Source organism: Pseudophryne corroboree, chromosome 5, assembly GCF_028390025.1.
Source record: "Pseudophryne corroboree isolate aPseCor3 chromosome 5, aPseCor3.hap2, whole genome shotgun sequence".
Taxonomy (NCBI): Eukaryota; Metazoa; Chordata; class Amphibia; order Anura; family Myobatrachidae; genus Pseudophryne; species Pseudophryne corroboree.
The window spans coordinates 508,590,209-508,618,039 of NC_086448.1; the positions used below are offsets into that span (position 1 = coordinate 508,590,209).

At 47.1% G+C, this 27,831-nt stretch overlaps 1 protein-coding gene and 1 long non-coding RNA gene across 3 annotated transcripts in view; one reads left to right on the forward strand and one right to left on the reverse strand.

Moving 5' to 3' along the window:
- Positions 1 to 27,831, forward strand: part of EXOC2 (exocyst complex component 2) — a 546,170-nt gene that overhangs the window by 315,649 nt on the left and 202,690 nt on the right. For both annotated transcript variants that reach the window (XM_063923055.1, XM_063923056.1), the window contains one exon: positions 3,272 to 3,396. In XM_063923055.1, the coding sequence (XP_063779125.1) occupies positions 3,272 to 3,396 (125 nt within the window). The remainder of the gene's footprint in view (positions 1 to 3,271; positions 3,397 to 27,831) is intronic.
- LOC134927929 (uncharacterized) overlaps positions 1 to 27,831 on the reverse strand; it is a 158,729-nt gene that overhangs the window by 72,016 nt on the left and 58,882 nt on the right. The window lies entirely within an intron of this gene.

A 27,831-nucleotide genomic window follows, 5' to 3' on the forward strand; every position in this document is an offset into this window, starting at 1 on the left:
GGAAGAGGGGGATTTTATGGTGTCTCTGGACATCAAGGATGCTTACTTGCATGTCCCCATTTATCCACCTCATCAGGAATACCTCAGATTTGTGGTACAGGACTGTCATTACCAATTCCAGACGTTGCCGTTTGGGCTCTCCACGGCACCGAGAATATTTACCAAGGTGATGGCAGAAATGATGGTACTCCTGCGAAAGCAAGGAGTCACAATTATCCCATACTTGGACGATCTCCTCATAAAGGCGAGGTCCAAAGAGCAGTTGCTGATCAGCGTAGCACACTCTCAGGAAGTGTTGCAACAGCACGGCTGGATTCTGAATATCCCAAAGTCGCAGCTGATTCCTACAACGCGTCTGCCCTTTCTGGGCATGATTCTGGACACGGACCAGAAGAAGGTGTTTCTCCCGGCGGAGAAGGCTCAAGAGCTCGTGACTCTAGTCAGAGACCTCTTAAAACCGAAACGGGTGTCGGTGCATCACTGCACGCGAGTCCTGGGAAAGATGGTGGCATCATACAAAGCCATTCCCTTCGGCAGGTTCCATGCGAGGATCTTTCAGTGGGATCTGTTGGACAAGTGGTCCGGATCGCATCTTCAGATGCATCGGCTGATCGCCCTGTCCCCGAGGGCCAGGGTGTCTCTTCTGTGGTGGCTACAGAGTGCTCACCTTCTCGAGGGCCGCAGGTTCGGCATACAGGACTGGGACCTGGTGACCACGGATGCGAGTCTCCGAGGGTGGGGGGCAGTCACTCAGGGAAGAAACTTCCAAGGGTTGTGGTCAAGTCAGGAGGCTTGTCTGCACATAAATATCCTGGAACTAAGGGCTATATACAACGCCCTGAGTCAAGCGGAGCCTCTGCTTCGCAACCAACCGGTGCTGATTCAGTCAGACAACATCACCGCAGTGTCTCATGTAAACCGCCAGGGCGGCACAAGAAGCAGAGTGGCGATGGCGGAAGCCACCAGGATTCTTCGTTGGGCGGAGAATCACGTGCAAGCACTGTCAGCAGTGTTTATTCCGGGAGTGGACAACTGGGAAGCAGACTTCCTCAGCAGGCACGACCTCCACCCGGGAGAGTGGGGACTTCATCACGAAGTCTTCACTCAGATCACAAATCGATGGGAACTGCCACAGGTGGACATGATGGCATTCCGTCTCAACAAAAAGCTACAAAGGTATTGCGCCAGGTCAAGAGACCCTCAGGCGATAGCTGTGGACGCACTGGTAACACTGTGGGTGTTCCAGTCGGTCTATGCGTTTCCTCCTCTTCCTCTCATACCCAAGGTGCTGAGAATCGTAAAAAAAAGAGGAGTGAGAACAATACTCATTGTTCCGGATTGGCCAAGAAAGACTTGGTACCCGGAACTGCAAGAAATGCTCACAGAGGACCCATGGCCTCTGCCTCTCAGACAGGACCTGTTGCAACAGGGGCCCTGTCTGTTCCAAGACTTACCGCGGCTGCGTTTGACGGCATGGCGGTTGAACGCAGGATCCTAGCGGAAAAAGGCATTCCGGATGAAGTTATTCCTACGCTGATAAAGGCTAGGAAGGACGTGACAGCAAAACACTATCACCGTATATGGCGAAAATATGTTGCCTGTTGTGAGGCCAGGAAGGCCCCTACAGAGGAATTCCAGCTGGGCCGGTTCCTGCACTTCCTACAGTCTGGAGTGACTATGGGCTTGATGTTGGGGTCCATAAAGGTCCAGATTTCGTCCCTATCCATTTTCTTTCAAAAAGAACTGTCTTCTCTTCCTGAAGTTCAGACGTTTGTTAAGGGTGTGCTGCATATTCAGCCCCCTTTTGTGCCACCAGTGGCACCTTGGGATCTCAACGTGGTGTTGGGTGTCCTGAAATCCCACTGGTTTGAGCCACTTAAGACCGTGGAGCTAAAGTATCTCACGTGGAAAGTGGTCATGCTATTAGCCTTAGCTTCGGCTAGGCGTGTGTCAGAATTGGCGGCTTTGTCATGTAAAAGCCCCTATCTGGTTTTCCATATGGACAGGGCAGAATTACGGACTCGTCCGCAATTTCTGCCGAAGGTGGTGTCATCTTTTCATTTGAACCAACCTATTGTGGTGCCTGCGGCTACTCGTGACTTGGAGGATTCCAAGTTGCTTGATGTAGTCAGGGCTTTGAAGATCTATGTAGCCAGGACGGCTGGAGTCAGGAAGACTGACTCGCTGTTTATCCTGTATGCATCCAACAAGCTGGGTGCTCCTGCTTCAAAGCAAACCATTGCTCGCTCGCTGGATCTGTAACACGATTCAGCAGGCTCATTCTGCGGCTGGATTGCCGCATCCAAAATCAGTGAAAGCCCATTCCACAAGGAAAGTGGGCTCTTCTTGGGCGGCTGCCCAAGGGGTCTCGGCATTACAGCTTTGCCGAGCAGCTACTTGGTCGGGTTCAAACACATTTGCTAAGTTCTACAAGTTTGATACCCTGGCTGAGGAGGACCTTGTGTTTGCCCATTCGGTGCTGCAGAGTCATCCACACTCTCCCGCCCGTTTGGGAGCTTTGGTATAATCCCCATGGTCCTTACGGAGTCCCCAGCATCCACTAGGACGTTAGAGAAAATAAGATTTTACTCACCGGTAAATCTATTTCTCGTAGTCCGTAGCGGATGCTGGGCGCCCGTCCCAAGTGCGGACTTTCTGCAATACGTGTATATAGTTATTGCTTATTAAAGGGTTATGTTATGTTGGCATCCTTTGTTGATGCTCTATTGTTGTTCATACTGTTGACTGGGTAAGTTTATCACAAGTTATACGGTGTGATTGGTGTGGCTGGTATGAGTCTTACCCTGGATTCCAAAATCCTTTCCTTGTAATGTCAGCTCTTCCGGGCACAGTTTCCTTAACTGAGGTCTGGAGGAGGGGCATAGAGGGAGGAGCCAGTGCACACCAGTAGTACTAAATCTAGTGCCCAGACTCCTGCGGAGCCCGTCTATTCCCCATGGTCCTTACGGAGTCCCCAGCATCCACTACGGACTACGAGAAATAGATTTACCGGTGAGTAAAATCTTATTTTTTGCAGCATGAATAAATCACCCCTTTTACCCATGACAGCAAAGAGTGATGTGTGCAGGCGGCCTATCGCACACCTTATACAGTATACCCACCAATCCAGTGCACGACACGTGACGTACTTCATGGGCTATGCGCTGCTGACACTAAATGTTGGAGGTGGTCATAATAATGTGACTTGACTGTGTAGTACTTACACAATGTGACCACTACAAACTTGGTAATCCTTTTTGTCTTTTTTCAGCTTGGAGATACAAGATACCACACCAAGTGGAGTTTGTGGAAAAGCTGGCAAAAGTGGTTGTTTTGCAACTTCCTAACTTCTGGAAACTCTGCATATCCTATACAAGTGGGAATCTTTTTAGTGAGGTATAACATTTCTAAAGCCGAAAGCTTAAGTTACGTTCATTTTTAGAAAACTGGTTAAGCAAAAGGTAAATTATGAATATTTACGAACCTAAAGATAATTTTGCACTTAAAATGATTTACCAGTGATTAACACTTCTTTGTTACAGCAGTTCATTTGAGCCCATGTAATTCTTGTCGTCTTATGTTGTTACTGGTTACCGGTATCAACCAGAAAACTATGAAAAAAAACTTTACACTTAAACTGTAAGAAGAAAACAAGTCCTTTGCAAAATACATATCATGCTTATGAATAAAGACGGTTTTCAGTTATAACTGCATCACTTTAAGGCATGAAGGTGAAAAGTGAATCAGTTGGACTAACCACAAAATGGTTTACTTATTTCTGTGCAGGAAAGGGTTACATTACTAATCTTGCATATCGTGATTCATTAATTGTTTCAAGCTCTGTTTATGTTCTAGCCTTAACAGTCATTTTCTCATGTTAGGAGTCTGGTAACTGCACAGTGTGTATCCGGCATCTCAGTGGTCTCTAAATAGGCAGTTTCACTCATCTTAAACCATTATTTCCTTAATTTTTTTTTTTTGTAAATGAACAATTATTTTTGAAAATTTCTCTTGAAAAGCAGTTATAGTGCTTTATAGCACTGATTAAAGCAGTGTTTCCAAACATACTTTTTTAGAAGCTGACATTTAGGGAGAAATTCAGTTACCCGTGATCCGTTTTCACAGTAAAATAATTGCGGTAACTTACCATTTTACCGCAAATTTTTTTTTTCAGTTTAATTCAGTTACACTCCCTTTTTTTTCAGCACCCGTTTTGGCAAGAAAACACAGGATCTGGGATAAGTTCCCGGATCCATGTTTGTTCTCATGATCGTGGCTACAAAATTTACAGCACTTTTCAGGGATTTTGTATCTCCTGCCTCCAGCAGGTGAAGCAAAATCCCTGAAAGTGCCAGTTATCGGAGATGATTGAATTACCACCCCCGAGTTCAACTGCCCGTGGTAATTTACTACGGCTAATTGAATTCCCTCTTAGCATTAATTTGAATGGGTAGAACACTGTGCACATTTGTTTGGGCAGCTGTTGCTTGACGGCTTTATCAACATATTGGTACTGAGTGGTTATCTCAAACTTCAAGGCATCAGAACTGTGTTTACTTACAAATCATATGGATAGCTACAGTTCTGCCCATTAGAAGATATTTTTTTGACTAGATTTCTTCTTTTAATGTATGTGTTTTATTGGTAAGGTTATTCCACATCAAATCAACATAGGTTTCAAGGTGATCGTTGCAGATTGTAATGAAATTTGGTATAATAAATGCTGCCATGGGTGTAAAGGAAACCCTCAAATCTTAGACTTGTAAGTACACTGGTTTTGAAGTTATAGGTCTTTAATGCTGCAATTTTTCACCAAAAATTTGCCATTACCATTTTTATTATTTGCACTTGCAAATCACCTACTTGAGCTACAGAGTTGGACAAGGTCTCATTTTAAACCTCTTTATGGGCGATATATAACACAGCAGTATGTTTCCATAAAACATAAAAATTTAATTTTTTTTCAAAATGTTAATTTTCTCAAACAGGCAATTTCTTTTACATTTAAAAAAAAAAAAAATCTCATGAATTGGTCATACTGTTGTTAATAAATCCCCAAATTTTTATTTTGGGATCACTTGCTATGAGAGCTTTCATTTTTGAATAATTCAACTGGCCAGGTGGCCAGTTTGGTCATTGCTGACAAATTTGGCTCACTCTGTCTACTTTGGCCAGATACAGTCACTGTAGGATGGAATTAGTATAGTGAAATGGTTGTGACTGTAGCATTGGGTTGTATCTGTAGTGACTAGGTAGCCACAGCCTGTACAATCCAGTTGTTTAGCCCAGTGGCCAGGTGGTAATTTGCTGAACACTACCATAGTTCTGAAAACCTGCTTTGTATGTTTCCATGTCATACTTTAGAGGAAAAAAAAACTTAAAGCAAACTGTTCTGTTATTATACTATAGATATTTCCTTGCTCTCTCTATTTCCAATGCAGTATCAACAGCAGGCCCTGTTCAGCATAGTCTGAATCTGTACAAAATGTAAAGCATTATAAAATACCTATTTTATCACTTAATAAATACAGATGTGTCCTCTAAGTCACGACATACCGTAGCGGGACTCTAGCGCAAATCGTCTTTTATTGCGTTTTCCTGCTAAAAATGTCTTAGACTCAAAATGATGCGATAGGATGCAAGAGCAGATCCAGATGATTAAAATTATATACCTATATTTTGTGTATAATTGCATCTGAAATGCCATGTTAGTGTTTTACAAGAATCCACTGTAGCACAGCATTTTGTATGCAGATACAGTCGCAGGCACACACAGAATAAAATTATTAGCTACAGTCACTGTAGGATGGAATTAGTATAGTGAAATGGTTGTGACTGTAGCATTGGGTTGTATCTGTAGTGACTAGGTAGCCACAGCCTGTACAATCCAGTTGTTTAGCCCAGTGGCCAGGTGGTAATTTGCTGAACACTACCATAGTGTAGTGTTCAGCAAATTACCACCTGGCCACTGGGCTAAACAACTGGATTGTACAGGCTGTGGCTACCTAGTCACTACAGATACAACCCAATGCTACAGTCACAACCATTTCACTATACTAATTCCATCCTACAGTGACTGTAGCTAATAATTTTATTCTGTGTGTGCCTGCGACTGTATCTGCATACAAAATGCTGTGCTACAGTGGATTCTTGTAAAACACTAACATGGCATTTCAGATGCAATTATACACAAATTTTTTTTTGAGTACTGGCGCCCAAGATGGCTGCCTCACCTTTTGTATGCTCCTGATCATCTCCATAAAACAGCTTAAATTCACCACAACTGACCTATGAATCATCATAAATATCCAAGGACTTATCTTGAACTTGTACTACTCTACGCGGACATTTCATCAAAACCAACGGATTGCATTCCTGCGCTGAGATACACACTGGATTGAATCCTGGACTGAATCCTCTGCATATCTCCACTGAGAAATCCTTCAGTTTAGCAGCTGCTGTACTCTGCATTGGACATTACCCAGATAAGGTACTGTGGATTACAACCTAACTTTGGCTACATCCAGCCCCTCACTTAGACATCATCCACCTCTGTTCTCTGAGCTACAAATAACTGACTTATTGCATTAATCTACTAATATCAGTATATTCAGGCTCTGAATTGCTGAAGGCTCACTGTTTAAAATCAGGATCCATTTCCAGGACATGTTATCACTTCTACCCCCACAAAAAAAAAAAAAAAAAAATCTACTTCAAAGGCCTCTCACACTGAGACTTTTCACACCTACACAGTAGGAATTGGCTTCTAACACCTTTTCAAAAGGCTGCCTATCCTAGGATAATTGACTGAATCAGCAGTTATTTTATTTATTACTTGCTTCAAATATACACAATAGGTTATAGCAATAACTTTGTTCATAATCCCATTATAATTTTGGATCACATACCGAATTGGGGGAAAACAAAACACAAAAAGGAAAAACAAAAAAACAAAAAACAAACAAAAAAAACCCACTGCTTTCTCTCCCTCTCTCATCATCATATGCAGTTCAAATTTATAGTAATCTGTCATTGATGACCAAATGTATACGTATTGCTCCAGCTTCATTCTTTCACTCCGCCCACCACGCTCTGCAGTTCCTATCACACCATCACAGGCTTCTATTCTCCAATCCCTTGGCATTTTAAAAAGAAAACACAGGCGCATTCGTGGGAAGCGAGCAGGCCGGAAATGTATTTCCCCCGGTAACCATCTAAGTCCTTTGACCACCTGCTCACCCCCATACTCAAAGAACAATCAAATAGAAGTGATACCCAAAAGACGGCCCTGTGTTTGGAAGGACAGAACTGTCTACTCTCACTTTGTGACCCCCATACCCAGAGCTCCTGCACTTAACATAAAGAAAACTGAAGGCCCTCTGGTATGCCCAATCAGGTCAGTCCTTTGTAATGCCAGATCTATAAGAAACAAGACTGCAACAATTGCTGACCTTATTGAATCTGCAGATCTAGCCTGTATTACAGAGACCTGGCTAGATGAAAATGCAGCACCTATATTGGAGGCTGCAGTACCAACAAACTACTCTGTCATCCACAACCCAAGACTGGACCGCAGGGGTGGCGGGGTGGCTATCTGCTTCAAAAAAGAACTTAAACTTAGGGTCCACCCTATTGAAACTACTCGCTCATTTGAGTGCATTGCTGCCCGGAGTTCGACAGGATTAGGTTTCAGACTACTTCTTATTTACCGGCCACCTGGAGATGGAAAGATATTTCTACAAGAAATTGCAGACACTGTTGCTGGCCTGGTTCTGGAACATCAAAGATGGCTCATCCTCGGGGATTTCAATGCATGGGTGGACGATGAGCTCTCACGCCTTGGCCAAGACCTCTTGTGCACAATGAACGGTCTGGGCTTCACACAGGTCATTCCGTCTGCCACACATAAAAGTGGTCACACTCTCGACCTCGTCTTTCAGATTGGATTAGAGGTCACTGACCTAAAAATAAACCCAGTCATCTGGTCAGACCACTACTCCCTCTGGTTCTCAGTTGCCACCCCTCAAATAAGATCTCTGCCCGTGGAGTTGACCAGGTATCGTCCAAGGAGGGGTATGACTCCCCAGGCTCTTGCAGCAAATCTGGATCTCTCTGCTATACAGGGTGCCTGTGAAGATCCCTGTTCCCTAGTCCGTTATTATAATAGGGATGTTATGGCTGCAATTGATATTATCGCCCCTGTGCGTTTAAGACCTCGTAAACCACAACGTCAAGCTCCATGGTTCGACAACAGTGTTAGTGAGCTCAAGAAAAGGGGGCGTAGACTGGAAAGACGATGGAGGAAGACTAACCTAGTGGATGACAAAATAAAACTAATAAAGCATAACGAAGAATATCAATCGACAATCACTCGTAAGAAAGCACAGTTCCTGTCAAATGAGATCACAGCAGCAAACAATAGGCCAGCTCAACTTTTCCGCACAGTGGAGATGCTTTGCAAGCCAGCATGCCTGCAGACTGATGAGACCCTCTCCCAGGCAAGATGCAACGAGTTTGCAAACTTCTTTGCAGATAAAATATCCACCATCCGGGCTGGAATCTCCACAGTGCCATCAAAGGAGTGCCAAATTACAAAGCCCGCCAATATAAGCTACCTGCCTTCATGGACCAGCTTTGATCCAGTGGATGTAAAGGACACTGCTGAAATTGCTCGGATTTTGCGTCCCACCACCTGTGATCTGGACCCAGCCTCAACCAAGCTTCTAATAGGTTGTATGGATATAATTGGTCCTGTCTTTACAAAAATTGTTCAATGCTCTTTGCAGACAGGCATTTTTCCTGGACCCCTAAAGGAAGCAATTGTTAGACCGCTTCTTAAAAAAACTAATTTAGATCCCGACTGCATGACCAACTACAGACCGGTATCAAACCTTCCTTTCCTAGGAAAGGTTATTGAGAAAGTCGTTGCAAATCAACTGGAAACCCGCCTGACAACCCATGATATTTATGATCCATTTCAATCAGGATTCAGGAGAAGACATAGCACTGAAACAGCCCTGGTGTGTGTGTTAAATGATCTTCTGATGGCAAAAGACAGAGGTGACTGTTCAATATTAATCCTTCTGGATCTCTCGGCAGCATTTGATACCGTGGACCATGGGCTTCTGATTGAGCGACTGATACATTTCTGTGGTCTGGATGGCACAGTCCTAAAATGGTTCAAATCATTTCTCACAGGCAGGTCACAGAGAGTATCATCTGGATTATACTCATCACCACCAGTGTCATTGTCATGTGGTGTCCCACAAGGTTCTATACTATCCCCCATGCTTTTTGCAGTATACATGCTCCCATTGGGCGAAATAATCAGGCGCCATGGCCTGGTCTACCACTGCTATGCAGATGATACACAACTGTACTTGTCCTTTGCTCCGGGCACTGATAACCCAATAGCAACCCTTAATGGCTGTCTAGCTGAACTACAGGAGTGGATGAGCGCCAGCTGGCTGCGACTGAACCCGGATAAAACAGAGGTCCTTATGATACGACCGCAACATCAAAGGACAAGACTGCAGCATAGCCAACCAACTGGACTTACACTCGGGGATTCAGAATTACAGACCAGTGATCGTGTGCGGAATCTTGGCGTTGTCCTGGATGGTGGCTTGACACTTAAACATCAGATATCAGCCACAATCAAATCCTCATTCTTTCACCTGAGGAACATAGCCAGAATCAAGCACTTAATTCCCTCAGATGATATGCCAAAAGTCATACATGCATTTGTATCATCTCGTTTAGACTACTGTAATGCCCTCTACCTTGGTCTCCCAGCAAAAGAATTGCAGCGCTTACAGCTGGTGCAAAACACAGCTGCCAGGCTATTAACCAACCAGCCCCGTTCTAGCCACATAACACCCATCCTCTACTCCCTTCACTGGCTGCCTGTACGATGGCGAATCATCTTCAAGATTGGCTTACTGAGTTTCAAAGCATTACATGACCAAGGCCCAAGGTACCTCAAACAGCTTCTGACCCCATACTGCCCCACTCGATTACTGCGATCTGTAGATGAAGGACTTTTAGCAGTACCTAGAATCTCCCGTAATTCATCAGGGGGTCGAGCTTTTAGTCATGCGGCTCCGACTCTATGGAACTCACTTCCCCGCACAGTGCGAGAGGCCCCAACTATAGAATCCTTCAAAAGTAGACTCAAGACTTTTCTGTTTACTCAAGCATTCCCATAATTGTCCCTTTTAGTATCTTCATGCTTCTGTATTTTATGAAAATGTACTTCATTATTTCCTGTACTATATTATGCTATGTATCTGTTAAGCGCCTTGAGTCCTATGGGAGAAAGAGCGCTATATAAATAAAATTATTATTATTATTATTATTATGCTTATAATCAGCAGAAGCTATTCTTTTTGCATTACTTTGCATCGAAGACACATTTTCACTGAAAAAAAAGCAAAAAAAGATGTTCGACGCTACTGAGTCACACTGCGCACTCACACGTTATGTGTAACGCGACTTGTAGCACACGGATCAAAGATGTGAGAGGACATATCTGTACGTATAACAGTACATGGATGTGTAAAATTAAAAAAGGGGGAAATTTTTTGGGGCGGTTTTATATGCCTGTTGGAAAATGCAACATTGCAGTTTTATTTTTCTTTACACGAGGGACTTAAAGATGAAACGGCGTTCTATTTGAGTTGTCTTGCGTGTGTGTGTGTGTGTGTGTGTGTATGTATATATATATATATATATATATATATATATATACACACACACACAACAGGTGGGCTGCTCCAGCAGCCCTCAGAAGAGCTTTTTTTAAGTGAAAAATTAAGACTTCAAGGGCTGCAGCAGAGACACTGTGAGTGTTAGATGTCAGTCAGACATCTCCTGCTGCAGCTCCATCACCTCCCCCAGGATCGCGTGGCCGCACTCAGGGAGGAGGTAAGTGGGTCCCCCAGGCGGGACCCGCTGGAAATTGCAATCCAGCACGGCCGGTGGGAGGCGGGCCGCGCACACTGGCTTGGACACTGTGGTACTACAGGGACCCCACTAGACCACCAGGGCAAGGGCACAGGTCGGTTTTACTAAAAAAACGTTTACTATAAAGCCCGCAGTACCCGGTGGTGAAGTCCAGCTAGGGGATAAGGCTTTGACCTGTAGCCCCTCCCCCAGCCCCAGGGCCCCATATAGAGTAAATGTTCCTGCCCTGGAGCTGCATATTTCTCTCTCCTTCACTCCCTGTCAGCGTTTGGGTGCCATTTCCACAAGCTGAGCTGATCCTGGGACTGTTTGGGCAAATCCTCCTCTGTAAAGCCGCCTGCATGTCAGCGCTGTGCATTTTACAGGACACTTAAGTATTCTACATGTCTGCTGACAGTGTTAGTTAAGAAACAGTGCATTTAGTCAGGGTTATTTAGTACAAGAACCCTGTGATATGTACATCCAGTCTTTACTGTGCATTGATATATCTATTGAGTGTATAGCTATACTTAGTATTACTCTGTATTGCTAGTCCAGTGCAGTTTTATAGCATGTTATAATTTCTACATTGTACAATGTGACTGTGTGTGTGCATATAGCTACTGTGTGACCTCCATTTCTTGTATCTCACTCAGATTGCTATCCCTATATTTCTGTAACCTGAGGGGGCTAAGTGCGTCAGGGTTATATTTAATATAGGTGTTTCACAAGATATACTTATTGTGTATTTTTCTCTAACGTCCTAGTGGATGCTGGGGACTCCGTCAGGACCATGGGGATTAGCGGCTCCGCAGGAGACAGGGCACAAAAAGTAAGCTTTTAGGATCACATGGTGTGTACTGGCTCCTCCCCCTATGACCCTCCTCCAAGCCTCAGTTAGGTTTTTGTGCCCGTCCGAGCAGGGTGCAATCTAGGTGGCTCTCTTAAAGAGTTGCTTAGAAAAAGTTTTTAGGTTCTTTATTTTCAGTGAGTCCTGCTGGCAACAGGCTCACTGCTACGAGGGACTTAGGGGAGAGAAGTGAACTCACCTGCGTGCAGGATGGATTGGCTTCTTAGGCTACTGGACACCATTAGCTCCAGAGGGAGTCGGAACACAGGTCTCGCCCTGGGATTCGTCCCGGAGCCGCGCCGCCGACCCCCCTTGCAGATGCTGAAGATTGAAGAGGTCCGGAACCAGGCGGCAGAAGACTTTCAGTCTTCATCAGGTAGCGCACAGCACTGCAGCTGTGCGCCATTGTTGTCAGCACACTTCACACAGCGGTCACGGAGGGTGCAGGGCGCGGGGGGGGGCGCCCTGGGCAGCAATGTATAATACCTGTATGGCGAAAAATACATCACATATAGCCCTTGAGGCTATATGGATGTATTTAACCCCTGCCAGATATCACAAACTCCGGAGAAGAAGCCCGCCGAAAAGGGGGCGGGGCCTATTCTCCTCAGCACACAGCGCCATTTTCCCTCACAGAAATGCTGGTGGGAAGGCTCCCATGCTCTCCCCTGCACTGCACTACAGAAACAGGGTTAAAACAGAGAGGGGGGGCACTGATTTGGCGATATGAATATATATTAAATGCTATAAGGGAGGAACACTTATATAAAGGTTGTCCCTGTATAATTATAGCGTTTTGGTGTGTGCTGGCAAACTCTCCCTCTGTCTCCCCAAAGGGCTAGTGGGTCCTGTCCTCTATCAGAGCATTCCCTATGTGTGTGCTGTATGTCGGTACGTGTGTGTCGACATGTATGAGGAAAATGTTGGTGAGGAGGCGGAGCAAATTGCCTGTAATGGTGATGTCACTCTCTAGGGAGTCGACACCGGAATGGATGGCTTATTTATGGAATTACGTGATAATGTCAACACGCTGCAAGCCGGTTGACGACATGAGACGGCCGGCGATCAAATTAGTACCTGTCCAGGCGTCTCAAACACCGTCAGGGGCTGTAAAACGCCCATTTACCTCAGTCGGTCGACACAGACCCAGACACTGATTTCAGTGTCGACGGTGAAGAAACAAACGTATTTTCCTTTAGGGCCACACGTTAAGGGCAATGAAGGATGTGTTACATATTTCTGATACTACAAGTACCACAAAAAAGGGTATTATCTGGGATGTGAAAAAACTACCTGTAGTTTTTCCTGAATCAGATAAATTAAATGAAGTGTGTGATGATGCGTGGGTTTCCCCCGATAGAAAATTATTGGCGGTATACCCTTTCCCGCCAGAAGTTAGGGCGCGTTGGGAAACACCCCTTAGGGTGGATAAGGCGCTCACATGCTTATCAGAACAAGTGGCGGTACCATCTACAGATAGGGCCGTACTTAAGGAGCCAGCTGATAGGAGGCTGGAAAATATCCTAAAAAGTATACACACACATGCTGGTGTTATACTGCGACCAGCGATCGCCTCAGCCTGGATGTGCAGAGCTGAGGTGGCTTGGTCGGATTCCCTGACTAAAAATATTGATACCCTTGACAGGGACAGTATTTTATTGACTATAGAGCATTTAAAGGATGCATTTCTATATATGCGAGATGCGCAGAGGGATATTTGCACTCTGGCATCAAGAGTAAATGCGATGTCCATATCTGCAAGAAGATGTTTATGGACACGACAGTGGTCAGGTGATGCAGATTCCAAACGGCACAAAGATGTATTGCCGTATAAAGGGGAGGAGTTATTTGGGGTCGGTCCATGGGACCTGGTGGCCACGGCAACTGCTGGAAAATCCACCGGTTTTTTACCCTAAGTCACATCTCTGCAGAAAAAGACACCGTCTTTTCAGCCTCAGTCCTTTCGTCCCTATAAGAGTCATATCTGCCCAGGGATAGAGGAAAGGGAAGAAGACTGCAGCAGGCAGCCCATTCCCAGGAACAGAAGCCCTCCACCGCTTCTACCAAGTTCTCAGCATGACGCTAGGACCGTACAGGACCCCTGGATCCTACAAGTAGTATCCAAGGGGTACAGATTGGAATGTCGAGACGTTTCCCCCTCGCAGGTTCCTGTAGTCTGCTGTACCAATGTCTCCCTCCGACAGGGAGGCAGTATTGAAAACAATTCACAAGCTGTATTCCCAGCAGGTGATAATAAAATTACCCCTCCTACAAAAGGGAAAGGGGTATTATTCCACACTATATTGTGGTACTGAAGCCAGAAGGCTAAGTGAGACCTATTCTAAATCTGAAATATTTGAACACTTACAAAGGTTCAAATCCAGATGGAGTCACTCAGAGCAGTGATAGCGAACCGGGAAGAAGGGGACTATATGGTGTCCCGGGACATCTGGGATGCTTACCTCCATGTCCCAAAATTTGCCTTTCTCACCAAGGGTATCTCAGGTTCGTGGTACAGAACTGTCACTATCAGTTTCAGACGATGCCGTTGGATTGTCCAAGGCACCCCGGGTCCTTACCAAGGTAATGACCGAAATGAGGATTCGTCTTCAAAGAAAATGGACGACCTCCTGATAAGAACAAGGTCCAGAGAACAGTTGGAGGTCGGAGTAGCACTATCTCAAGTAGTTCTACGACAACACGGGTGGATTCTAAATATTCCAAAACCGCAGTTGTTCCGACAACACGTCTGCTGGTCCTAGGGATGATTCTGGACACAGTCCAGAAAAAGGTGTTTCTCCCAGAGGAGAAAGCCAGGGAGTTATCCGAGCTAATCGGGATCCTCCTAAAACCAGGAAAAGTGTCAGTGCATCATTGCACAAGAGTCCTGGTAAAAATGGTGGCTTATTACGAAGCGATTCCATTCGGCAGATTTCACGCAAGAACTCTTCAGTGGGATCTGCTGGACAAATGGTCCGGATCGCATCTTCAGATGCATCAGCGGATAACCCTATATCCAAGGACAAGGGTGTCTCTCCTGTGGTGATTACAGAGTGCTCATCTTCTAGAGGGCCGTAGATTCGGCATTCAGGATTGGATGTTGGTGACCACGGAGGCCAGCCTGAGAGGCTGGGGAGCAGTCACACAGGGAAAAAATTTCCAGGGAGTGTGATCAAGTCTGGAGAATTCTCTCCACATAAATATACTGGAGCTAAGAGCAAATTTATAATGCTCTAAACTTAGCAAGACCTCTGCTTCAAGGTCAGCCGGTATTGATCCAGTGGGATAACATCACGGCAGTCGCCCACGTAAACAGAAAGGGCGGCACAAGAAGCAGGAGGGCAGTGGCAAAACTGCAAGGATTTTTCGCTAGGCGGAAAATCATGTGATAGCACTGTCGGCAGTGTTCATTCCGGGAGTGGACGACTGGGAAGCAGACTTCCTCAGCAGGCACGACCTCCACCCGGGAGAGTGGGAACTTCATAGGGAAGTTTTCCGCATGATTGTGAACCGTTGGGAAAGACCAAAGGTGGACATGATGGCGTCCCGCCCGAACAAAAAACGGGACAGGTATTGCGCCAGGTCACGAGACCTTCAGGCGATAGCTGTGGATGTCCTGGTAACACCGTGGGTGTAACAGTCGGTGTATGTGTTCCCTCCTCTGCTTCTCATAACCAAGGTATTGAGAATTATAAGACGTAGAGGAGTAAGAACTATACTCGTGGCTCCGGATTGGCCAAGAGGGACTTGGTACCCGGAACTTCAAGAGATGCTCATAGAGGACTAATGGCCTCAGGAGCTAAGAAGGGACTTGCTTCAGCAAGTACCATGTCTGTTCCAAGACTTACCGCGGCTGCGTTTGACGGCATGGCGGTTGAACGCCGGATTCTAAGGGAAAAGGCATTCCGGAAGAGGTCATACCTACCCTGGTCAAAGCCAGGAAGGAGGTGACCGCACAACGTTATCACCACATGTGGTGAAAATATGTTGCGTGGGTGAGGCCAGGAAGGCCCCACGAAGAAATTTCAACTAGGTCGATTTCTGCACTTCCTGAAAACAGGAGTGTCTATGAGCCTCAAATTGGGGTCCATTAAGGTTCAAGTTTCGGCCCTGTAGATTTTCTTCCAGAAAGAATTGGCTTCAGTTCCTGAAGTCCAGACATTTGTCAAGGGAGTATTGCATATACAGCCCCTTTTGTGCCTCCAGTGGCACCGTGGGATCTCAAAGTAGTGTTGGGATTCCTCAAATCATATTGGTTTGAACCGCTCAAATCTGTGGATTTGAAATATCTCACATGGAAAGTGACCATGCTGTTGGCCCTGGCCTCGGCCAGGCGATTGTCAGAATTGGCGGCTTTGTCTTACAAAAGCCCATATTTGATTTTCCATTCGGACGGGGCAGAACTGGGACTCGTCCCCAGTTTCTTCCTAAGGTGGTGTCAGCGTTTCACCTGAAACAACCTATTGTGGTGCCTGCGGCTACTAGGGACTTGGAGGACTCCAAGTTGCTAGACGTTGTCAGGGCCCTGAAAATATATATATATATATATATATATATATATATATATATATATATAATTCCAGGACGGCTGGAGTCAGAAAGTCTGACTTGCTGTTTATATTGTATGCACCCAAAAAGCTGGGTGCTCCTGCTTCTAAGCAGACTATTGCTCGTTGGATTTGTAGTACAATTCAACTTGCACATTCTGTGGCAGGCCTGCCACAGCCAAAATCTGTAAATGCCCATTCCACAAGGAAGGTGGGCTCATCTTGGGCGGCTGCCCGAGGGGTCTCGGCTTTACAACTTTGCCGAGCAGCTACGTGGTCAGGCGGGAACACGTTTGTAAAATTCTACAAATTTGATACCCTGGCTGAGGAGGACCTGGAGTTCTCTCATTCGGTGCTGCAGAGTCATCCGCACTCTCCCGCCCGTTTGGGAGCTTTGGTATAATCCCCATGGTCCTGACGGAGTCCCCAGCATCCACTAGGACGTTAGAGAAAATAAGATTTTACTTACCGATAAATCTATTTCTCATAGTCCGTAGTGGATGCTGGGCGCCCATCCCAAGTGCGGATTGTCTGCATTACTTGTACATAATTATTGTTTCAAAAATCGGGTTATTATTGTTGTGGGCCATCTTTTCAGTGGCTCCTTCGTTGTTATCATACTGTTAACTGGGTTCAAATCACAGGTTGTACGGTGTGATTGGTGTGGCTGGTATGAGTCTTACCCGGGATTCAAGATCCTTCCTTATTGTGTACGCTCGTCCGGGCACAGTACCTAACTGAGGCTTGGAGGAGGGTCATAGGGGGAGGAGCCAGTACACACCATGTGATCCTAAAAGCTTACTTTTTGTGCCCTGTCTCCTGCGGAGCCGCTAATCCCCATGGTCCTGACGGAGTCCCCAGCATCCACTACGGACTATGAGAAATAGATTTATCGGTAAGTAAAATCTTATTTTCGAATACGCCGATAACTAGACTTACGCCCCCTATGGGACCTCCTGTGCCGGTACAACCGCTTATGGTCCCTGCGGTTAATCCACCATGGGCAGATCAACTGTCCACTCAGTTACAGCAATTGAACCAATCACTGACTAAACAGAAATCTCACCCTCGTCCGCCTAAGACCAAGGGGTCCTCTAAGCGGGCCATTACTTCCTCACAATCCACCAACGTCCCAGACATCTCGTCTGATGAGGATGGCTTATCTACTGACCCCACAGACACTGATTCTGATGGGGAATCTGTTTCACAGGTGGATGTTCCTGACTTGTTGGAGGCTATCAGGTTAATCCTTCAAATTACTGATGACCCAGAGCCTGATACTGCCCCTAAGAAACCGGACAGATTTAAACGTCAGAAAGTGGTTAAACAAGTTTTGCCTCACTCTGACCATTTAGTTGACATACGACAGGAATCCTGGGAAAATCCAGGAAAGAAATTCACACCTCACAAGAAGATGCTGGCTCGCTATCCCCTCGCGGCGGAGCTAAGTAAAAATTGTGAGACACCCCCGCCAGTGGATTCGCAGGTGGCGCGGCTGGTGGTATCCTCAGCTTTGCCTGTAACGACCGTCACGTCTCTGAAAGAACCGATGGATAAGCGTGTGGAGGGTTGTTTAAAGGCGATTTACATCCTAGCTGGTGCTGCGCATCGGCCCACCATTGCAGCGACTTGGGCTGCAGAGGCTGTTGAAGCGTGGGCTCAGGAGTTGGAAGCTGAGCTGCCTTCCAACGTTTCTGATCAAGCTAGACAATGTCTGTCGTATATTGTCACAGCTTCTCATTACATTAAGGAGGCAGCTTCTGATGCCGGTATTGTGGCGACCAAGGCTTCTACTACGTCCATTTTGGCTCGCCGGATTCTCTGGTTGCGGTCCCTGGTCTGTGGATCTGGATTCTAGGAAAACCCTGTTGGTACTCCCTTTTTAAGGGAAACATTCTTTTCAGAGAAGACCTCAAGAAGATAGTGGCTGACTTAGCTTCTGCTAAAACAGCTTGTCTACCTAGTACTGCTCCTTCGGTACCGAAGGCTAAGAGTACAGGGAAAGCAAAGGGTCTGGCATACTCGAAACAGGCTCGCACTTCCAAACCCAATAAACCTAAACGGGCCTGGGCTGCCCGTTAGTCTGCTTCCAAAACTGACAAGCCTGCTGCATGACGAGGCGGGCCTCCCTCTGGGGGATCCCAGGGTGGGGGGCCGACTTCTAGGGTTTACCCAGGAATGGTTGAAGACCACTTCTGGTGCCTGGGTGCGGGAAGTCGTCACTCGAGGTTACGCTGTATCTTTCAAGAATCATCCCCCTCATCGCTTTTGCCTGACAGACGTCCCTTTGGATCAGGTGAAGTCAAACACTCTTCCTTCCGTGGTACAGTCCCTCCTGGACACAGGAGTGGTTGTACAGGTGCCTCTGGCTAAGAAAGGCAAGGGGTACTATTCACCGCTGGTCCTAGTCCCGAAACCGAATGGGTCATCTCGGCCCATTCTCAACCTCAGGTCCTTGAACAAATATGTGAGGATCTCCCAAGTTTCGTATGGAAACTCTTCGCTCTATTGTTTTGGCCTTGGAACCTGGGGATTATATGGTCTCCCTGGATATACAGGATGCTTACCTACACATTCCCATTGCACTGTCACATCAGCAGTACCTGAGGTTTGCGGTTGAGAACCTCCATTACCAATTTCGGTCGTTACCTTTTGGTTTGACCAGGGCTCCGCCAAGGTCATGGCGGTAATGACTGCTGTGCTCCTCCGTCAAGGGGTCAGGATCCTGCCGTATCTGGACGACTTGTTGATCCTGGCGAATTCCCCAGAAATTCTTCTACGCTATCTGGATCTGACTATCCAGTTTCTGCATGCCCACGGGTGGCTCATCAACTAGAAGAAATCTTCCCTGGTCCCTGCTCAGAGCATGGTGCACCTGGGGGCGTTGTTGGACACTCACAACCAGCGGTTGTTCTTGTCTCCGGAGAAAGTCCTGAAGCTTCAGGACAGGATTCGATGCTTTCTATCTCGTCCGCAAGTGTCGATACATTCGGCAATGCAAGTTCTAGGTCTCATGGTGTCGGCTTTCAACATGGTGGAGTACGCGCAATTCCATTCCCGCCCTCTGCAGAAGCTGATTCTTGCCAGGTGGGACGGCCTGCCTCACCGGATTTGGTCGCAAATGATCTCCTTGTATCCAGAGGTCCATCTGTCAGTTAGATGGTGGCTGCAGGACCATCGATTGAGCAGGGGTTGTCCCTTCTGGATCTCCAACTGGGCCCTTCTGATGCCAGATGCCAGTCTGAGGGGTTGGGGTGCGGTGTTGGAGCAACACTCCCTTCAGGGTCAGTGGACCAGGGAGGATTCTCTACTCCCAATAAACATTCTGGAACTGCGGGTGGTGTTCAACTCACTGAACTTGGTCCAGCATTTAATACAGAACAGACTTGTTCAAGTACAGTTGGACAACGCCACCACGGTGGCGTACATCAATCATCAATGCAGCACTCGAAGCCGCATGGCAATGAGGGGAGTATCAAGAATTCTTCAGTGGGTGGAACGCCATCTGTCAGCCATATCGGCAGTATTCGTTCCTGGGGTCCTAAACTGGGAAGCGGACTTTCTCAGTCGTCAAGACGTACATGCCGGAGAGTGGAGCCCCCATCCAGAAGGGTTTCAACTCCTAGTGGACAAGTGGGGCCTACCAGACGTAGACCTGATGGCGTCTCGACACAATCACAAGGTTCCGGTCTTCGGATCTCGTGGACGCACTGGCAATTCCATGGAACTTTTGGCAGCCCTACGTGTTCCCTCTAGTGTCACTCCTGCCCAGGGTCCTACAGAAGTTCAAGCAAGAAGGAAGAATGCTTCTTCTAGTCACTCCAACGTGGCCCAGATGGCATTGGTTCTCAGACCTGCAGGGTCTGTCGACAGGGCGTCCCCTTCTACTTCCTCAGCGGCCAGACCTCCTCGTACAGGGTCAAGACCTGGCCAGACTGGTTTTGACAGCGTGGCTCCTGAAGCATCACTCCTGAGGGCCAAAGGTTTCTCTGAGGCAGTTAGCCAGACTGTTGAAAGCCCGCAAACCGGCCTCTGCCCGGATTTTTTACAGGGTTTGGAATTCTTACTTCACCTGGTGTGCTGATAAGAATTATGATGTCTCTAGGTTCAGAACTTCCAGGCTTCTGGCTTTTCTGCAACGAGGCCTTGACTTAGGTCTTTGTCTGGCCTCCCTCAAGGTTCACATAGCTGCCTTGTCGATATGGTTTCAGACAAAGATTGCATCTATACCCGGCGTTCATACTTTCACTCAGGGTGTCCTTCGAATTCAGCCTCCCTGTGTCTCTCCTGTGGCTCCATGGGATATGTCTGTTGTACTGAATGCCCTGCAAGAGTCTCCAATGAACCTCTTGAGTCAGTGGACCTGAAATGGCTCACGTGCAAGGTCCTATTCTTGTTGGCTACTGCCACTGCAAGAAGGGTGTCGGACTTAGGTGCTTTTGGCCTGTCGTCCACCCTTTTTGATATTTCACCGTGACCGTGCAGTTCTATGAACTCGCCCCGGTTATTTACCTAAGGTATTGTCATCATTTCACCTTAATCAAGAGATTGTGATTCCGGCCTTTATCTCTTCAGATTTGTCCTCCAAAGAGCAGTTTTTGGATGTGGTAAGGACTCTCCGTGTGTATGTGTGTGTATATGTATGTATGTATGTATGTATGTATGTGTGTGTATATATATATATATATATATATATATATATATATATATATAATATATATAGATTAGATAAATAGAGATTTTATATATATATATATATAGATATATAGATATATATATATATATAGATAGATAGATACATATTATAATATATCTATCAGGAGGTCAGATACCCTTTCTGTCTTGTTTGGTTTTCTCTTCGGTCCTAGAGGATGCTGGGGTCCACATTAGTACCATGGGGTATAGACGGGTCCACCAGAAGCCATTGGCACTTTTAAGAGTTTGAGAGTGTGGGCTGGCTCCTCCCTCTATGCCCCTCCTACCAGACTCGGTTTAGAAAATGTGCCCGGAGGAGCCGGTCACAGCTAGGGGAGCTCTACAGAGCTTCTTTAGAAAAAGTTTTTTTTTTTTTTTTAGAGTTTATTATTTTACAGGGAGGCTGCTGGCAACAGCGTCCCTGCATCGTGGGACTAAGGGGGGGAGGGGGAGTAGTTTCCGCCCTGCGGGGTCTGAGCCACTATCTCCGCTAACAGGACACTGAGCTCCTGATCGTTCTCCACCACAGGGGATCGCTCACCCCAGCAGCATGCCGCCACCCCCTTACAGAGCCAGAAGATTGGTGGCGAGTGAGACACCGACCCCCCTAGCAAGCAGGGGAGCCAGTGTGAAGATGGCGGCAACAGGGTATGGAGCGCAGTACTAACTCCGCTCAGGGGCTCAGCGGTACATTGTGCGGCACTGTGAGGGGCGCCCTGAGCCAGTGCCTACACCCTACACCCTACACTGACCTTTCAGCCTGTCAGAGTTCCTGGATCGCTGCCAGCATAATTCCTCAGGCCAGTATAATCTTATGAAGAGCGGGAAGACAGCACCATTTTGGGGGCGGAACTTCTCAGAGCGGACCCAGCAGCGTTCAGCGCCATTTTCCTGCCTGCACAACGCTGTCAGTGAAGAGCAAGTACCAGGGGGTTGTAGAAGGGGGGGGGGGGCAGGGGGCTGTGTAAAGGCTGTGTAACCTATTAAGGTGCACAGTCAGCGCTGGTTGGGGGTCTCCCTTTACCTAAAAAGCGCTGTGTGTGGGTTGGCTCCAGTCTGTGTCTCGCTTGCCATTCTTGGAGGTAAAACTCTGTCTGTCCCCCCCCCGTGTGTGTGTGTGTGTGTGTGTGTGTGTGTGTGTGTGTGTGTGTGTGTGTGTGGAGTGTCTGTGATCTCCATTAAGCTATGTCCGGGAACTCTGTGTCATATGCTGCAGAGGATATGTCCTCTCAGGATGATCTCATTCCATGTGTCAAAGTCGAAAAATATTGTAATGCACACACCACGTACTAACCACACACACATGCCCGCTGCGCGTGCACTTGTTCCGCCGTGCGTGCACATATCCGTAATTTGCGTATGATCGCTCCCGCGATCCTGCGCGTGGTATGGGTATTTACGGCGGAGTTTGTGAGCGCATAGAGGGTTATCAAAACATTACATATTTAACCCAAATAGTGCACTTTGTACACGTAGCTCCCCTGCACCACATCAGCAAGTATCAACAGTTTAAATGATTCCAGGACTAAGGGATTCACCTTTGCATGATAGGAAGGGACAGACAAAGGTTATAGGGTGATGTCTAGTATCCAGCTGTAGGGTATTTTAAGGGTAACATTCCGGTGTTGGTTAGAGAAAGATTGCATGTTCCTGCGTATAGTTATGTGCAGAAGTAGAATATAGATATAAACTGTATTTACTGTATATTATGTATGCGGCGGGAATCCAGAGGAGACAACCCACAAGAGCAGTTGGGAAAGACATCGCCCGCCTTTTCAAATCAACCTATGACCTCTCCTGTAATGTAAAGATGCATCTCTGTGTCCAATGAACAAAGGGATTACAGTAACCATTGTATTGTTTATGGAAGTAGTGTATAAAAAGCCTGTTGCTGCCTGGCCGGTCAGAAGACTCTGAACGCTATCTACCTGATGAGCGGAGGACTGGTCCAGGTTGCGCAAGCGAATATTCTCACATATGTACATTGACTGTATCCATTATTCTGTTGTAGATTTATCTTGTTAGCCTTGTAGTGTATAACTTGTATTGTTATCCCCTTTCAAATAATCCACTGTGGCGTTAGAACCCAGCGGTTAACTACAAATCGGTGTTGTGTCCTCTTTTCCCTGCTAGGGTTTAAAGCGTATTACATCATTTAACTGTATAAGGTTTAAGAGTGTATTGATAAGGTGTGTACGCACTGCGGGTACTTTATACCATCAGCGCTGCATAAGGTTTAAGGTATAACATCATTGCATTGCATTACTAACAAGGTTTAAAGTTAATCAAGAGTGTGTGCGCGCGCTGTGCGTACTTTGTACACCCAGCGCGGCGTGTGTACGCTAAGTCCGCACAACGTTCGGGACTCTGTACGCAAATAGCGTACAAAGTGCGTATCGTGTATATTAAGTATAGCGGCCGCAACGGCTCCATGGTAAGAGTGTGTTTAAAGGTATAGCTTTATGGTGTAAGATAATAAGGACATTATCACATGTAATCAGGATTGCACCGTTTTAGCACGGATACCAGCATAGGAGCCGGAGTGGTTATCCTCTATCAAATCTATGATTTCTACTAGGGTTGCACAGAATGAATCTGCAACTCAGGCTTTACAGAACTCTGTGGTAGTTGGGCCCAGTTCAGTTACCTCAGAGCCCTCCGCTATATATTCCCAAAAACGTGCTCTTGCACAGATTATGCAAGACGACACGGATAACTGCGGACGGTAATGGGGAGGTGTTGAGGGGGGCAGCATCTCTTGCAAAAGGGGTGCAGTTGATGATGGAGGCCATTAGGGATGTGTTAAATATTACTGATGCAACACCTGAGCAGATTGAGGAGGTTTACTTCACTGAAAATAAGAAAACCTTGCTAACCTTCCTTGCGTCAAAAGAATTAAATGCTATTTTTGAAAAAGCTTGGGAAAACCCTGAGAAAATAATTCCAGGGTCCAGGTGGCGTTTCCTTTCCCTGTGGAGAATAGGAAAAAATGTGAAAACCCGCCCATTGTTGACGCGTCTGTATCCAGACTGTCAAAAGAAGGTGGTTTTACCTGTTCCAGGATCCACCACCTTGAAAGAGCCGGCTGATCGTAAAATTGATAATACGCTCAAATCCATGTACATGGCTTCAGGGGCTATACTACTTCCCACTATTGCCAGTGCTTGGATTGCCAAAGCTATAGTAAAGTGGTCAGGCACGTTACTTGAAGATTTGGATACTATGGATAAATCTGATGTTGAATTGTTTTTGCGTAACATTCAGGATTCGGCAGGATTTCTGGTAGAATCCATGAAAGGAATTTCTTCCATATCTGTCTCAGCTCGTCGAGGACTGTGGCTGCGACAGTGGTCTGCCGACGCAGAATCCAGGAGAAGTGTGGAGACCCTACCCTACACAGGTCAGGCTCTCTTTGGGGAAGCGTTGGATGCGTGGATCTCCACGGCTACAGCGGGTAAGTCACCTTTTCTTCCCTCAGCTGCACCAGCTTCGACGAAACCCTTTTCTTCGACTGCATCACAGCCCTTTCGGGCTGCCAAGCCCCGAATGACCAGACCGTCCAACACCTTCTTTAGGGTAAGTCGGCCCAAATCCAAGAAACCTGTTGCTGCTGGTTCCCAGGAACAGAAACCTGCTTTAGGTACGCCGAAGTCCTCCGCATGACGGTGGACTGCACGCCCCAGAGGTGGGGTCGGTGGGAGCGAGACTCAGGCTTTTTTGTCACGTCTGGGTGTCATACCGGCCTGGATCTCTGGGTACAAGATATTGTGTCCCAGGGGTACAGGCTTGAATTTCAAGATCTCCCTCCTCACCGAGTCTTCAAATCAGGCTTGCCAGCTTTGCTGGCAGACAGGACTGTCCGGCAGGCAGTTGTCCAGAAGTTGGTGTAGGCACAGGTTATTGTACCGGTCCCCCCTGTTCGAACCTTTACGTGGTACCGAAACCGGATGGTTGGGTCAGGCCCATTCTGAACCTAAAATCGCTAAATCCCTTTCTGAAGGAGTTCAAGTTCAAAATGGAGTGCGGTGATATCAGGTCTGGAAGAGGGGGAATTCCTGGTATCCCTGGATATGAAGGATGCGTACCTCCACATTCCGATTTGGCTGCCGCATCAAGCTTATCTCTGATTCGCACTGTTGGACTGTCACTATCAGTTCCAGGCCCTGCCATTTGGCCTCTCCACAGCACCGAGAGTATTCACCAAAGTTATGATGGAAATTCTGGGAATGATCCTCGACACGGAAGTGCAGAGGGTGTTTCTTCCAGAGGAAAAAGTGCTGGTGATACAAACAATGGTCCGGGATGTTCTGAAGCCAGTCCGGGTATCGGTTTATCAGTGCATTCGACTTCTGGGAAAGACGGTGGCCTCTTACGAGGCTCTGCAGTACAGGAGGTTTCACGCTTGGTCCTTCCAACTGGATCTCCTGGACAAGTGGTCAGGATCCCATCTACACATGCACCAGAGAATACGTCTGTCGCCAAAGGCCAGGATGTCACTCCTCCGGTGGCTGCAAGTACCTCACCTTCTGGAGGGCCGCAGGTTCGGGATTCAGGACTGGGTCCTTCTAACCACGGATGCAAGGCTCCGGGGCTGGGGCGCAGTCACTCAAGGGAAAACTTTTCAAGGAAGGTGGTCAAGTCTGGAAGCCAGCCTTCTGATAAACATTCTGCAACTGTCTCCAAGTGGCCAATCTTCTGAGTAATAGGGCCATTCAAGTGCAGTTGGACAATGTAACGACAGTGGCTTACATAAACCGACAGGGCGGAACGAAGAGCAGAGCTGCAATGTCAGCGGTGACAAGAATCATCCTCTGGGCAGAAAAACATACGTTGGCGCTGTCAGCAATCTTCATTCCAGGAGTAGACAACTGGGAAGCGGACTTCCTCAGCAGACACAATCTCCATCCAGGGGAATGGGGTCTCCATCCGGAGGTGTTCAAGGTGGTAACAGATCTTTGGGGCATACCCCAAATCGACATGATGGCCTCTCGTCTCAACAGGAAGCTTCGGCGGTATTGTTCCAGGTCGAGGGACTCGCAAGCAATGGCAGTGGACGCCCTAGTGCAGACATGTCCAAACTGTGGCCCTCCAGCTGTTGTGAAACTACATATCCCAGCATGCCCTGACAGAGTTTTGCTGTCAGAGAATGCTAAAGCTCTGTCAGGGCATGCTGGGATGTGTAGTTTCTTAACAGCTGGAGGTTCGCAGTTTGGACATGCCTGCCCTAGTGACTTTGTGGGTGTTCCAGTCGGTGTACGTGTTTCCTCCACTTCCACTCATTCCAAGAGTTCTCAAACTCTCATAAGGAGAACAAGAGTTCAGGCAATCCTCATTGCTCCGGACTGGCCAAGAAGGGCTTGGTACGCGGATCTTCTGGATCTACTGCTAGAAGAGCCGAGGCCTCTTCCTCTTCGGGAAAACCTGCTGCGGCAGGGGCCGTTCGCCTATCAAGACTTACCATGGCTACGTTTGACGGCATGGAGGTTGAACGCCAGATACTAGCTCGGAAGGGCATTCCGAACAAGGTTATTCTTACCCTGATACAGGCTAGGAAAGGAATAACGTCTAAACATTACCATCGTATTTGGAAAAAATATGTATCTTGGTGTGAGTCCAAGAAGTTTCCTGCGGTGGAGTTTCAACTGGGACGTTTTCTTCTCTTCCTGCAAACAGGTGTGGATATGGGCCTGAGGTTAGGATCCATAAAGGTCCAAATTTCGGCCCTATCCATTTTCTTCCAGAAACAGTTGGCTGCTCTCCCTGTGGTTCAGACTTTGGGAGTTCTGCACATCCAACTTCCCTTTGTACCGCCTACGGCGCCTTGGGATCTTAACATGGTGTTGCCGTTCCTCCAGTCGGACTGGTTTGAACCTCTACAGGAGGTTGAGGTCAAGTTTCTCACGTGGAAGGCTGTCACTTTGTTGGCCCTAGCTTCTGCTAGACGTGTGTCGGAGTTGGGGGCTTTGTCATGTAAAAGCCCATACTTGATCTTCCATGAAGACAGAGCTGAGCTCCGGACACGTCAGCAGTTTCTTCCGAAGGTTGTATCGGCATTTCATATCAACCAACCTATTGTGGTGCCAGTTGCGACTGACTCCTCAATTTCATCAAAGTCCTTAGATGTTGTAAGGGCTCTAAAAACATATGTGAGGAGGACTGCTCGTCACAGAAAATCGGACTCTATTTGTCCTGTATGATCCCAAGAAAATTGGGTGTCCTGCTTCTAAGCAGACGATCTCTCACTGGATCAGGTTCACTATCCAGCATGCGTATTCTACGGCAGGCCTGCCGTGTCCTACATCTGTTAAGGCCCACTCTACTCGTAAGTTGTGTTCTTCCTGGGCGGCTGCCCGGGGTGTTTTGGCCTTACAACTCTGCCGAGCTGCTACTTTGTCGGGGTCGAACACGTTTGCAAAGTTCTACAGGTTCGATACTTTGGCCTCTGAGGACCTCAAGTTTGGTCTATCAGTTCTGCAGGACCCTCCGCGCTCTCCCTCCCATTCTGGGAGCTTTGGTACATCCCCATGGTACTAATGTGGACCCCAGCATCCTCTAGGGCGTAAGAGAAAATAGGATTTTAATTACCTACCGGTAAATCCTTTTCTCGTAGTCCGTAGAGGATGCTGGGCGCCCGCCCAGCGCTTCGTGATCCTGAAGTTATTTAGTTCAGTACTGCTTAGTCTAGGTAAAGTACTGTTTTGTTACTTGGTAAGTAATCTTGTTCAGCCGTTGCTGATGTTTCAAGCTAGTTAGCTTGGTTTGCCTTGTGTGTGAGCTGGTGTGAATCTCGCCTTT